Consider the following 14,067-nt stretch of genomic DNA (forward strand, 5'->3'; position numbering starts at 1 on the left):
TTCTATTCACATGGCTTTTTTGATACATGGGAAACTAATACATGTGTTGTTTGTCATTCAATGATTTGATTTTTTGATTATTTTTTATAACAATAATAACAACAATAATAGGCAGGCTATATTAGGGCGTAATCATTAATATTCGGGGCAATTAGCCTACATAATATTTGATGGGGGGCGGGAGCCGGAAAAAAAAAAAAAGAAAAAAAAAAAAAAAAAAAAAAAAACCAACAAAAAAAAAACTTTATATTAAAGATCTATCTATCATCTATCTACAGTATCTATCTATCCATCCATCCATCCATCCATCCATCCAGTATCTATCTATCTATCTATCTATTAGGGGTGGTACGGTTCACAAAACCCACGGTTCGGTTTGTATCACGGTTTTAGGGTCACGGTTTTCGGTTCTGTACGGTTCGTTTTATTTTTTATTTTAATCTTTAACACTCCAGAATATACTTCAGCATATGATATATAGCTAAAATTAGCATATTGAATGCATGTTGCACAAAACATGCACACAGTGGCAGTTCTATATATTGTTTTATTTCATCATAGGTACCATGAAATCCAAAATGTTCCCACACACCAGACTATAAACGACGCTGGCGCATCCTCCAGCTCTGGGCAGCCTCTCTCCCACTTGACATTTCTGCAGGTGACGCGGATTCGCGCCTGCAGCGCTCCACTCCACTTGAGGAGCGGTCGGCTCGGTGTCTCTCAAAATCTGACGAAAATCTTTTAAACTGACCTTTGTCGATCTGAATTGAAGACAAATTCAGCAACTGCATGGCCTATTTCTCGCTTAAAATGTTTTCAGAAACACGTTTCGGTGAACTATTTTAGTACAATATGAGATCGTATTCTGAACGAGCCGCCATGACAGTCTATTTTGAAATTAGGGACCAGCCAGACCCATGTGACGCGATCGTCCAATCAGCTGCCATGGGTTGCGTTTGTCACGCCCATCCCGCTCGTCATTTCCAGTTAGTGTTTTAACATAGGTGTATAAAGTGGGCACTACGGCAGTAAGAGGTTAGTGCAGCTTAATAACAGTGTACTGACGAACCGTGCGGTACACACATGCTCCGAACCGAGACTAGCGAACCGAGCGGTTCGGGTGTTTTTTCATGAACCGTACCACCCCTACTATCTATCGTAACTACTGTTTCTATCTATCTAGCTATCTATCCATCCATGATCAATCAATCAATCAATCAATCAATCTATCTATCCATTGTAACTACTGTATCTATCTATCTATCTATCTATCTATCTATCTATCTACAGTATCTATCTATCTATCTACAGTATCTATCTATCTACAGTATCCATCCATCCATTTATCTATCTATCTATCTATCTATCTATCTATCTATCTATCTATCTATCTTTCTATCTATCTACAGTATCTATCTATCTACAGTATCTATCTATCTACAGTATCTATCTATCTACAGTATCTATCTACAGTATCCATCCATCCATCCATCCATCCATCCATCCATCCATTGTAACTACTGTATCCATCTATCCATCTATCTATCTATCTATCTATCTATCTATCCATTGTATCAATCGTATCTATCTACCTACCTACCTACCTACCTACCCACCCATCTATCCATCTATCTACCCATCTATCCTTGAGTTTATGAGTGGATGGTTATGTGTGTGTTGTATCTACCTTGGTCGGTGGGGATGAGGGGGACGTCCTTGGCAGCAGGAGACACACAGAGTATCTGGTTGCCATTGACCTGCCCCTCCACCTCCGTCAGGTTGCCGAAGGAGCAGGTGATGCCCGCAGAAAGGTCTGGAACGTGGCTCACCTTCACCAGCAGCTGTATAAGGGGTGGAGGGTCACATGACAACAATGTTTATATGATGTGGCAAAGTTTGATATACACAGTCATTTGAACATGGATCAGTGACAACATGTCAACTTTTCCTACTCAGATTGGAGCACAGCTAAATACAGATATGATGAAACATCTAGACCTGCAACGATTAGTTGACTTGTCCATTAGTCGAGCGAAACAAAATAATCGCCAACTATTTTGGTAATCAATTAATCGTTAAAGTAATTTTACATGCAAAAATGGCAGAAAATTAAATTTTTAGCCCCTCAAATATGACGATTTGCAGCTCTTTTCTGTTTTATATCATATTCAACTTAACATCTTTGGGTTTTGGACAAAACAAGATTTAAAAACATCACCTTGGACTTTGAGGAACTGGGATGGACATTTTCTAGCTTAATTTACCTTAACTAAACAGCTTCGGAGTCATTGGAATGGTTATATGACTTTTTTTCAGGTTGAATGGTGGTCGTTTCGCTTCCCTCTAGTGCCTGTGAGCGGAAAAACCACCCTTGCAACTTTCGGCCGGCGAGACGCCGGCCTCAGCGTCAGGAAGTATCGCGTGATATCAGGTATAGCGATGTAACGAATTGCTTCACGGCACTGCACACATACACGCCCATTCAGGAACCGACTAACAAGGTAGCGATGGAGTTTTTCACACTATCGTCATGGCTGAGCCGGCTAAAAAGAAGCAGAAAGCTAGGAAAGCGTTGTCGGAGGAACAGAGAAAGAGGAAACGGCAGACTGACCGAGCGAGGTCAGGTTTTACACACGTAAACATAGGAGCTGCCAAATATCTATTCCGAAGCTGTAGGGCGAGCTCCATAGAGAAACCTGCGAGCAGAAAGTGAGAAAACAGCGAGGAAATGGCCAAAACTTCATAGCGCCTCTTTAACGGTTTTCTGACATTTTATAGACCAATCGATTAATCGAGAAAATAATCAGCAGATTAATCGAGAATGAAAATAATCGCTAGTTGCAGCCCTAAATACAACAGACTGACGTGTGATGCCTCAGAAATGTTATTTTCGCAAATAAACTGGGAAACCATTCTTATGGCACATCCCTAATGGCATTAGCACTTGCATCTTTGGTAAGCATGAGATATGATATATATTTATGTAAAAAAACACACAAAGCGGACGCGAATGCAGCAGCGTAATAAGCTCCAAACAGAATGACAAATGAACACACTGCTACTGGCAAAGATGTCCATCCACTCTGCTAAGAAATGCTGATGTGTCTTAAAAATGTCATCAACATCATAATAAAGAATATTAAGGCTGTGTTTAGATCTTAAAGCTTTAGTGCGCGATCACGCAGGCTTGTATCATGTGGACGCGCCGACAGTGTTGCTGTCAATACTTAGAATTCCTCATGGGGGAGACAGAAACTACGCACTATAGCTTTAATGTTCCATTTGAGTGCAGAGGATATCATTTCAGAGACAGACATTGTGATTCGGTCGGTGGTCAATACTTAGCTGCATAAAGGACATTGGAAAATTTCTATTTGTGTTTCCTCTTTCTCCAAAGTTTACAAGGACACAAAGATACATGAAAAACAAGGGGGAAAAAAAGAAAAAAAACTTGCACACAATGTGCAGTACATGTGCGATATACTGTAGCACACACATGCAGATGTACATAGAGGCGTTTGAAGTCATTCTCTGGAGAGCATTGACACCGGGGCTGGAGCAATCAGCTGCTCTGCCTATAAATAAATGTATTCTGCGCACGGGGTGTGTGATCTGGCTCTCCAGCCAAGAGAGGCAGCCTGGATAATTATCACCACGGCATTTCACAGCTTTGTTCCATTAGCTGTTATTTTTGGGCCATACCGTTTGAAGTTTCTCTTTGTTTTATCTGCCTCTCACTAAACACCGCAGGGCTACTGGGACAGGCGAGGCAGCTGAGCAGCTTAACTGCAGGCCTTTCAAGAGATGCTGACTGTCTCAGTAGCTGACTACACAGCCTCCCTCGTTAGCTAGCTAACTCCGGTACCCATTGAGAGGAATGATGATGTTTTTTTTTTTTTTCTCCCTTTCTTTTTTTCCCGAGGACCTCTTGTCTTCCCCTGTTTTACTTTCACCGTGTTTGTGTTGCTTCACCCCGAGGTGTGTCAGAGAGATCCTTGATTACAGCAATCACAGCAATCAATGTCTTTTGTTCAACGTAGAATTCCCTGAATAACCTCTCACATTAATTAGCTCTCATCGTTCTGTCAAGACACACATGTACAGATAAACACTCAAAATTCGCACGGTTACACACACACACACACACACAACACACACACACACACACACACACACACACACACACACACACAGCTACAGAAAGTGAGTTTATCTCCGACTGTTAAGCCTTTGCTCTTTTTGTTCTCCTGTCCTCCCTAAAGATGGCAGTGGTGGGTGTTAGTACAGCTTGGCAGCAACAACCAGCCTAATTGGTGGCAGAGTTTTAATAAAGGTAATTTGATTGTTTTCTCTGTGTTTCTATCCATCCTAGTACCCACATGAAGAGGCTGTGTTGTCATGGAGATAGCTGTCTGCCCCCTGTGGAATTTGTGAGTGTTTTTGTGCACGGTTTGGTGAGATGACCCTGTTGCTGGTACAGCTGACACGGAAACAACTGCTAACGTGTTTTCTGGTAAACTGCTGTTTGTAAACCGGGGCAAACAGGGCCAAGTCTACTGAGGGCTAGTTTGAGGATAAGATTATCATGCGATGCAGAGTGAGTCACTGCCAGAGCCACTGGCACGTTTAGCAGGATTTTTGTGATGTTGAAATCAGTTACATTAACGTGGTATCTAACACAAAATACAAGAAAAAGAATCAATGTGCCTGTGCTGACTATCAAACCAGGGAATTGATGTGCACTTTCAAGAGGTCTGGAGCAGTCGGCTGTAATCTGTCTGCCATCATTCCATAGAGCTCTCTAGCATTTGGTCCGTAGGACTAAACCGCCAAACTATTACAACTGAGACCTTTTTGTTGGATTATATATGCATGCAATAAAGGTATGCCTTATACTCTGATATAATAAATATACTATATTAGATATACAAATATCTATCTCTGTATAAACAGAGAGTGCACGCTCGTACTGTAGATAGAAATACAGAGCTCACAAAGCACCACTAAACAATAGCTCAGCTTAATACTACACGGCATGCTTATACCTACATTTTCTCTTGTTACACCAAAAGCGCACAAAATTGACACAATTGTAAACTGTTAAATAACCAAAACCAAACGCTGCTGAGCACCACAGTATTAGACATTTGCCATTCTGACATGTCAAAACCCTAAGGAAATAACTCTGGATAGAAAGAAAAATGTGCTCTCTTTTGTGTTTTGGATAAATTGACCCTTTCACAGCGTGGGTATATAAAGACCCCAATTGCATGTCCACGCGTATACATCAGAACGTGCACATGCAGAGCCTTTCATTGATGCTCTATTTGCCTGTTTTCGCTCAGTCCATGTGGAAATACTGCACTGTACTTAGCTGCTTTTGGACAACTTTAACACCTACACACCCGCCCACACAAACATGTCTTGGCACACATATTGACTGCTTTGTACCAAGTGAGCATATGCACACTGAAACGCCCACGGAGAGCTCTTATGAACCTTCCCATCTAATGTTTATGCATCAACCACAATCAAGACTAGGCAAACTGTTATGTGGGATCTTTTAAAATGTTCTGCCTCGGTTTGTGGGTAGGGGATATGTAAATGAGTGCTAATTTTTCATGGTGGTGCGTGCAAGTAGTGGTTGAGATTGCAGGTGTTTGGCATTTTGTATGTGTGTGTGTACTGTATATATAGGGATGTGTGTGTGCGTGTGTGAACTTACAGGTACGCTGGGCTCTGACACCGCAATGCTGTCTGGGTACACACTGGCCTTCACACACTGGTTGAGAGAGGCAGCGAAGCGGTACGGCTCATCTGCACGCTCACACCGGTTCCTCTGAGAGCAGCTGAACAGAGACGAGAAGGAGGGACAAAGAAAGAAAGAAAGAAAGAAAGTAAGAAAGATCTTACTGGTATTTGTTTTTGTTTTTTTCAAAAGGAACATAAAGAAAAAGAAAAAGAGAGGCTACTGTATAGAGAAAACTTTAATTAGACTTGATTGTTACCAAACTAAAACATAAGCAATTCAATCAACGAATACATTTCAAGAACAAGAGCTGCTGCCACACTTATAATAGGAGGGAAAATAAGAACAATGAAAAGTATAGAAAAGGTATGAAAAAAGTGAAACAATAACAACAACAGTGATAGAAATAAATGCTCATGTTACAATAAATGCTGCAATGAAAATACTACAATGAAGTGACAATTGAAGTTGGGGTAAAAAAGACAAATTGCCAGAGTTAAAATTCATTTAAAACCCTATCCAACAACAGAAGGAAGAGGAGGGAAAGATGAAGATTGAAAATGTCAAAAAAACTACAACTTTGTTGTAATAAGCATTAAAAAATATGAGGAGGAAATAATGCTGTGTCAGTGTCTCCTCGACCTGATGTTGACGGCTCACCTTTGTCTACAGAATATATGACAGGAATGACCACCTGACATGACTGATCATATAAATAGCATGAATAATCACCCCTGCTTCTACTTGACACATTGTATGGACCAGTGTTGTAGCCGAGTCACCAAACTGTTGAGTCCAAGTCAAGTTTCGAGTCCCCAGTTTTCGAGTCCAAGTCCGAGCCACCAAAGAAGTGTCCGAGTCAAGTCCAAGTCGGGTCACCATTACTTGAGTTAGAGTCCAAGTCACGAGTCCAGAGAATATCGGCTCGAGTCCAGGACTCGAGTACACCATCTAGGCATGGACCGGTATACGATTCTGACGGTATGGTAACCTTCAGCAAAAATTAAACGGTTTCACGGTATTGCAATTACAGCTTTAAAATGTATTTTTATTTTGAAACACACTGCACACTGGCAGAGAGAAAGAGTTACTGAACTGCACTTTCTGTCCTTGAAGACTCCTATAAAACAGCTCATACCTTAGGAACGGTATGACAGAAAATGTTGGTGGTTTTGAAACCATGACTTTTTCAAACCGCGGCACACCTTGAAACCGTTAACAGGCCCATGCCTGACTCCTTCACTGCCTATTACACATAAAAGTAGTCAGAAACTTCATCCAACTTCCAAGTCCTATGTCATGAATGCACATGTCCAATTACATAAACACTTAAGTCAGAGTTCAAGTCCAAGTCAGTGCGCGAGTCCAAGTCAAATCACGAGTCCAGAGAATAGCTACTCGAGTCCGAGTCCAGGACTCGATTACTCCAGCGTTTCCTCTATGTTGATTTGACCGTGGCCACGCCACGGCGACATTTCTGCCCCCCACGGTATCAGAAATAGGGCTGCATTGTTAGAGTGCATGTCGGAGAATAGCGCGGTCACACGGCAGAAAAGGGAGAAAGGAAAAAGAGGCGCTGTCCGGATGATAAGCCAGTTATGTTCCTGCGTGTACGTCCTTGAGAATTTTAAGTGGTATGACTTATGTTGTCAGTTCATTAAAGCCTGGGCTTGCAAATTTAAATTAAGTTAACTGGCGATTTTCGTTATTTGTATTCTTCACCTGCTAGCTAAATTGCACGCGGCTGTTGATTCGATATAATAGCGATTGCTCAACGGACTTGCTCACGTTTGTATTTTAGGTGCATTATTTACATGCTGAAGTAGTTACACTGCATTAAGATAATGTCATTAATAGTGGGTTTATTGTTCTTTGCTACAGAATGCTTAGCCTATATGTCAAGATCAAAGTTGTCCTGTATAGTAACTCAAAAAATACAGTTCAATCACAACTGAAAATATGCCTCATTGTGTGTGTGAATAGAGGTGAATAAATATATTTGTTTGTGTTGCAGCGAAGTGTCAGTTCCATTTCGAGGGGGGGGGACCTATAAAAAATCCTAAAGGAAACACTGTACTCCATCACTGGTATGGACCCATTCTAATTAATAGAAGTGCATTTCATCCACGTCTTGATCCTCCACCTTTGTCTTAAGACATCTGGACTCATCATCACTGACTACCGAGAGAACTCCACCAGATGGCTTCTCTTCTCTTCCTCTCTCAGTCTTCATGTTGTCTGTGATAGTCATGTAGATGTGTTTATTTTGTTTTGATGAAAAGCTGTAAATCTCCCAATATCTAAAGTCTGGCTGAGTTATGGTTATTTGTTACCAGACTGTTTTTCCTCTTGTTTTGCAAAATATATGGCATATTGAAGACGTAATAGGAAACCGTTTTGTTGGATTGATTAAAAAAAAAAAAAAACAATTAAAAACGTGTAAATATTTCATGACACTTCTGTCATCAATAGCAGCTGGCTTGTAGCTCTAAAGGTTTTATAAAATAGTCTGTGATCATGGCCTCCAGGAAGCTATGACTTGACGGCAGCGCATTTCATTTTCAGGATAATCGCCGCTGCCGGATGTTCCGTCGCCGTGTTTTGCCGATGAGTCTAACTCCGTTCTCTTCGGGAAACAACAACAGGCTTCGAGCTAACAAGCTACACACGCTGATTTTTGAAGAAATTTTGGATCGTGCAACAAGGCAGGCCTGCTTGGTTCTTTCGGGGAATGATTGTAAAGATTTGCATTCGCTCTCCAACTGGGACATTTTGGGTCTGGCGGGGATTTGCTATGGACAAAATACACACGGCGATACACTGGTAAGAGGAAATTTAAATAGCTCACATTACTGTACTGTGTGAACAGTTAACCTTCATTTAATAGCATATGTGGTGTTTTTTGTTGCGGGGTGCAAATGTTCCATCAAAACGTTCCTTCCTGAGACTATTTTGCAGAGCCGCCACTGCTGCGTCCGGAGCTTAGTACAGCCCTATATGATTGTGATTGGTTTAAAGAAATGCAAACAACCAAGCGCGTTTTTTCTCCTATCCTAGAATGTATGTGTGGTGTAGTCAGACTTTGCTCTGCAGCGCTTTAGAGACAGACCGGCAATGCGAGACTAACTCCTAATAAAGCACAGAAATGAGTGGTGGCACCAGAAGTGGAACCACTGCCTCCAGTGGGTCATTTATAACACCGTACTACCATAAACTAGGAAGCCACAGCACTAAGCACCACACACCCAAATTATATCCTTCAATCATCACGTAACTTTGGAGACATGACTAGTGCAAATTACACACCGTTCACTCATAAAGATCTTAATGGTCAGACAGTGTATCAAGTACCAGGTGACACCCCCACAATCCACCACATCCCTCATTAAAACTCAGCCACCGCCTCCTCCCTCTTATTAAAACTGTGTGTTCCCTCCACCCTATTACACCAAAGGCTCTCTATCCTCATCCAACCCAGCAGTCTAAGTGTCTGGCTAACTGGCTGTCTGGTCGCAGCAGCGCTAATTGGACTCCGATGGGTCAGCCGCTGTCCGTGGTGCTGATGTGCCACTACAAACCCTGTCCATTCTCCCTACCCTGTGTTTGTGTGTGTGTGTGTGTGTGTGTGTGTGTGCGCGCGCACAGTTCTGTAGTTGTGCGTGTCTGTGTGTGTGTGTTAGGGCCTATATCATGCTTCTTAACCACATACTCTCACACATACTGACTCTAAGCTACATCTTCATCCACAGCTTTTGTGTGTAATTATGTTGTCAGAAGTTCAAGCCATATCCAGCAGACTCACATGAACAGGCACACACACACACACACACACACACACACACACACACACACACACACACACACACACACACACACACACACACACACACACACACGCACAGTACTCTCTACGGATTTTAGAGAGCACGGAAGTGTAGAATAACTGTAGTAGTGTGAATCTCTCACTGGGAAAGGGGGCCCACTGGGGCAGGATTTCTTATTTTGTATGTACAATTTTCCAAAATGATCACCTGGTTTCCCCCATCACCACTTCAGAAACTCTGTTTCTACATTTTAAATGTGACATTTTCATTGTTACTCTTGATATGCATTCTCCTACCTTTTCATTTTACAAAGACTCTGGTTGGAATTCAGATTTCATCAACACTCTGGAGACTTGAATGCGTTTAAACATCATTGGTGTTTTAATAATATCGTCGGTTCTGTAGTTGATGAAGGTCTTTTTTCGTTGAGTTGAGTTTTTGCAAGATATATTATTTTTTAACAAAAACTGGGATTTCAATGCATTGCTACTTTATTTAATAACTGTGTCACTGTTTCATTTAAACTACATATTATACATATGTAAATAAAGTGCTTTTGTGAAAATGAAAAAAATCTCCATGTCTCTCTCCCTTTTGCCTCACGTGTTCCCAAGTTGAAATTTGGACACCTTTCGAAGGCAACGTGTTACTCCGTCTGCAATTTAACAAGTCTTTTACACCCACAATGGCAGCAGAAAATGATACTTAATGTGCTTTCAGGTGTGGACTGCGGCACAATGTTTTATGCATGTCTCCGAGCTGTACGGGTACAGATGCAAAAACCTGGGCGGTCATTAACTGACAAAAAGTCCTGCATTGATTTTCCTCACCGTGATTTAAAAAAATAAAAAATAATAATCATTTCGGTGGGGTGAAGTAAGATGAAAGCTCTGCGAGGGGGTGTGGCAGCACGGATGGGAGGGGTGCAGGATGGCTGCTGTTGCCATGGTTTCAGGAGATGGCCATTATCTCTGTGTAGTTAGAAGCTGACCCCTTTGCCTCTCTCATTAGCTGAAGTGCATGCCACTGGGTGTTGACTAGAATCCAGCCTTCCTCATATCCCCCTCCCCCTTCCTGACCCCCATCCTCCTGTCGGCCCAGGCCTGTCACTCAGTAGTTCGCCGATGCTTTGTGTTCCATCACTCACATTCCTCCTTCAGGGGGGTGGCTCACACGGAGAAATAAGGTGTTAAAAGGTGATACGCACAGTGAAGAAACACACATACCCACAAACATGAACACTTTTGCCTCCATGTTTTGTATAAGCACAGATAGGCAGTACAAATGCATGCAGTTCGTTCAGCCTATCTTTTGGAATAAGCAGCTATTTTCCCTCCAGCGGCTGCTGGAGGCAGTCAGCCAGGGTCTTGGGCTTCCTAAGCCCTGTCCATGGTGCTGAAGTAGCTGCTTCCTCTTCCATCATGACTACTCTCTGACAGCTACAACTCCAGTGCACTGTAAGATTGCAGTTGTAGTAGCAGTCGCATTTCATGCAGTCATGTAAGGTGAGTAAGAAAACTAAAAAAAATACACGTAAAAAAAGCAAAGGAGAGTGTAGTGGCAAAATTCAACTTAGTATTAAATCCACTTCAGTATGTTAGCAGTAGGCAGATTGGTCTCGACTTCTTTCGTTAATTAGTTTGCAACCACGGAACCAAAGAATAGACGCCACATCAGCTTGTTGCGCTTTACGAATTTAATGGCAAACTTTCCTGTTCAGTGTTTCTCCCCGACAGGAATCCACATTGAAAATGTCTAACTTCTTGTTCTTTCCAACTTTTCTTTTATGTTATGTTACATTACGTAGCTGTCAAAAAAAATTTTGCTCCACAGCTACCGCTGACCCACTAAAGAACTGTTTTCTTCTATCTGACCAGAACAGACACTGCGCAGTAGCTCACAAAACATAGAAACGGAGTAAATTCAATTTGTCACAATAAAGGCCTATCCAATACCCTTTGTTGAATGCACTGTACATTAACAGCAAAGAACTGTAATAATATAGACATTTAAACATGAGCAAATACAAACACAACTCTCAAAGTTATTTTGAGTTAACTTTGTCTCCTACAGAGAGCACATAGTTTTTTGCTGTGGCAGTTTGTGTGGGCTGCACTGTCGGAATTGGAGCTCTGAGGTTAAAATAAAGCCTTGACACACACATATGTACTGTAATCTAACTCACTAACCTATACATCTAACGTACAGTTTAATTTGTAGTGTTGTGCGGGTGCTAAAGCACTTTTGACATCGTGGGAGGGTGAGCAGAGCAGAGGTCAGACCTCAGAGTTTGTTCCACCAATTGCTAAATCTTATTCTGTTGCTCTGGACAGCCGATTACACATCTCATCTCTGCTGCTGGGCCAAGCTTTGACAGATACCCAGGTGTATGAATATACACACACCCATTCACATATGACACATGGACACAGACCATAGTCACGCAGACAAATAATGTATTCACTCAAACGTGCACAGACACGTACATAATAACACTAATAGCAATACAGTAATAACCAGGCCCACGCAGAATCTGTAGAGTTTTCTTTTTCTTCTTTAAAAAAAAAATAAAACTCAGAATGTTAACACATCTTCACCACAAGCTGAAAAACAGTCCGCTAAATTCCGCAGATTTTCATTCTGGATCACCACTGACAACTAAAATCAGCAGATTCCGTTTGACTCTGGTAATGACATACAGTCCCATGCACTAAATCCTTCATACATGTATGCACACCTTTATGCACACCTTTACACACACACACACACACACACACACACACACACACACACACACACACACACACACACACACACACACACACACACACACACACACACACCTTGCAGAGCAGGAGAGGCAGACGAACAGAAAAGATTCCTGTTCTTCTATCCCTCCTCCCCTTCTCTTACCACATCTAAGGACTTCAATGAAAGTGTGAAGGCTTGTCTGATTGCAGCTCTAGCTGCAAGTACCGTGTTTAAAGACAGAGAGAACAGAGGGGGAGCCATTTTAAAATCACCTTTCTTTCCCTCACTAAAGCCAGACCACAAACGCCACACAGAAAAGGAAAATGAGAGCCGAGCACCGACGCTTTGGTGGGCAGAGTGGAGGGCTGAAAAGAAGCAGGGTGGGAAGATGGGAGGCACAGAGAGGAAGAAACTAGATGTATATTGAATATTTGATGGTGCTTGACAAAGTTTTACTAGTCTTAAGTGGTAAGCCATTATCTTAGAAAATCATCATCATAGCGTCTGGCGCCCAAGACGATTGTGAAGAAATGCCAATAAACCAGAGCACGTTTATCTCCTATTCAGGAATATTGTGTTGGCTAGCAAGACCCTCCTACGCAGCGCTGTGGAGGAAGGTCTGGCAATGCGAGACTAAGTGAGCAGTGATGTGCAGGGCTGTGCTGCCTACACACACTACCTCCATCAGTCAGTGTTTTATGCTCATTCTGAGTTGTTCCAGGCATTTGTTTCTAACTGCTGCATCCTTAAACTGTGCAATTAATCGAATTGTGATCGTCACTTCAATTTCAGGCTCCTAACGATCACAAAAGCAATGTTATGGAGACAAACGGTTATTTTGCATGTTACCTTTTGGAAATTTCACAGTTCAAGGTGTTGTCACTGTTGATTTGTTTAACTGTTTCACTGTTTTTTAAAGTTCAATAAATGCAACATCTTTCCAAAAGTCAATGAGTAATCGTGTTAAATAATCATGATTTTAAAGTGCTCATATTATGCTAATTTTCAGGTTCATAATTGTATTTAGAGGTTATATCAGAATAGGTTTACATGGTTTAATTTTCAAAAAACACCATATTTTTGTTGTACTGCACATTGCTGCAGCTCCTCTTTTCACCCTGTGTGTTGAGCTCTCTGTTTTAGCTACAGAGTGAGGCATCTCACTTCTATTCCATCTTTGTTGGGAGTTGCACATGCGCAGTAGCTAGGTAAGGACTACTAGCCAGTCAGAAGCAGAGTATGAGGGCGTGCAACGCAAGTCCCTTTGGGGTGGACTTTGGGCTTTTTCACTTTGTAAACCTATAACATGCACAAAAAAGATATATAACACAATAAAGGAAAGGGAAAATGCCAAAAAGCATAATATGAGCACTTTAACATTGACCAGAATAATTGTGATTTCTTCCATAATCGAGCAGCCCTAACCGTGAGAACATCCATTTCAAACACATACCACAGGAGGTAAGAAGGAAAGTGAAGGAGGAATAATAATAAAATGTGTTTTTGAAAAAAGCAGGTTTGGTAAACCGCACCAGCTCCGGTTGCTGTGTGGGCTGAGGCTGACATGTGAGGGCACAGTTTGAAAGCTAACGTAGTGTACAGTTCATGTCAGGGGTCAAAGCAACCAATGCAGCTCATGGTCCGTCTCCTGTGGCGACTGATAATGTCACTGCAGGACAGCTCCTACAGGACACAGAGCACAGTATGCCCTCAACCCATTCACTTCATCTTCTCACAGAT

At 41.8% G+C, this 14,067-nt stretch overlaps 1 protein-coding gene across 3 annotated transcripts in view; it reads right to left on the minus strand.

Moving 5' to 3' along the window:
- The window catches only part of plxna2 (plexin A2), a 219,493-nt gene that overhangs the window by 84,789 nt on the left and 120,637 nt on the right, over window positions 1-14,067 (minus strand). For all 3 annotated transcript variants that reach the window (XM_039800088.1, XM_039800089.1, XM_039800090.1), the window contains exons 6-7: window positions 5,729-5,852; window positions 1,691-1,844 (exon numbers count right to left, since the gene is read on the minus strand). In XM_039800088.1, the coding sequence (XP_039656022.1) occupies window positions 1,691-1,844; window positions 5,729-5,852 (278 nt within the window). The remainder of the gene's footprint in view (window positions 1-1,690; window positions 1,845-5,728; window positions 5,853-14,067) is intronic.

Source organism: Perca fluviatilis, chromosome 5 (assembly GCF_010015445.1).
Source record: "Perca fluviatilis chromosome 5, GENO_Pfluv_1.0, whole genome shotgun sequence".
NCBI lineage: Eukaryota > Metazoa > Chordata > Actinopteri > Perciformes > Percidae > Perca > Perca fluviatilis.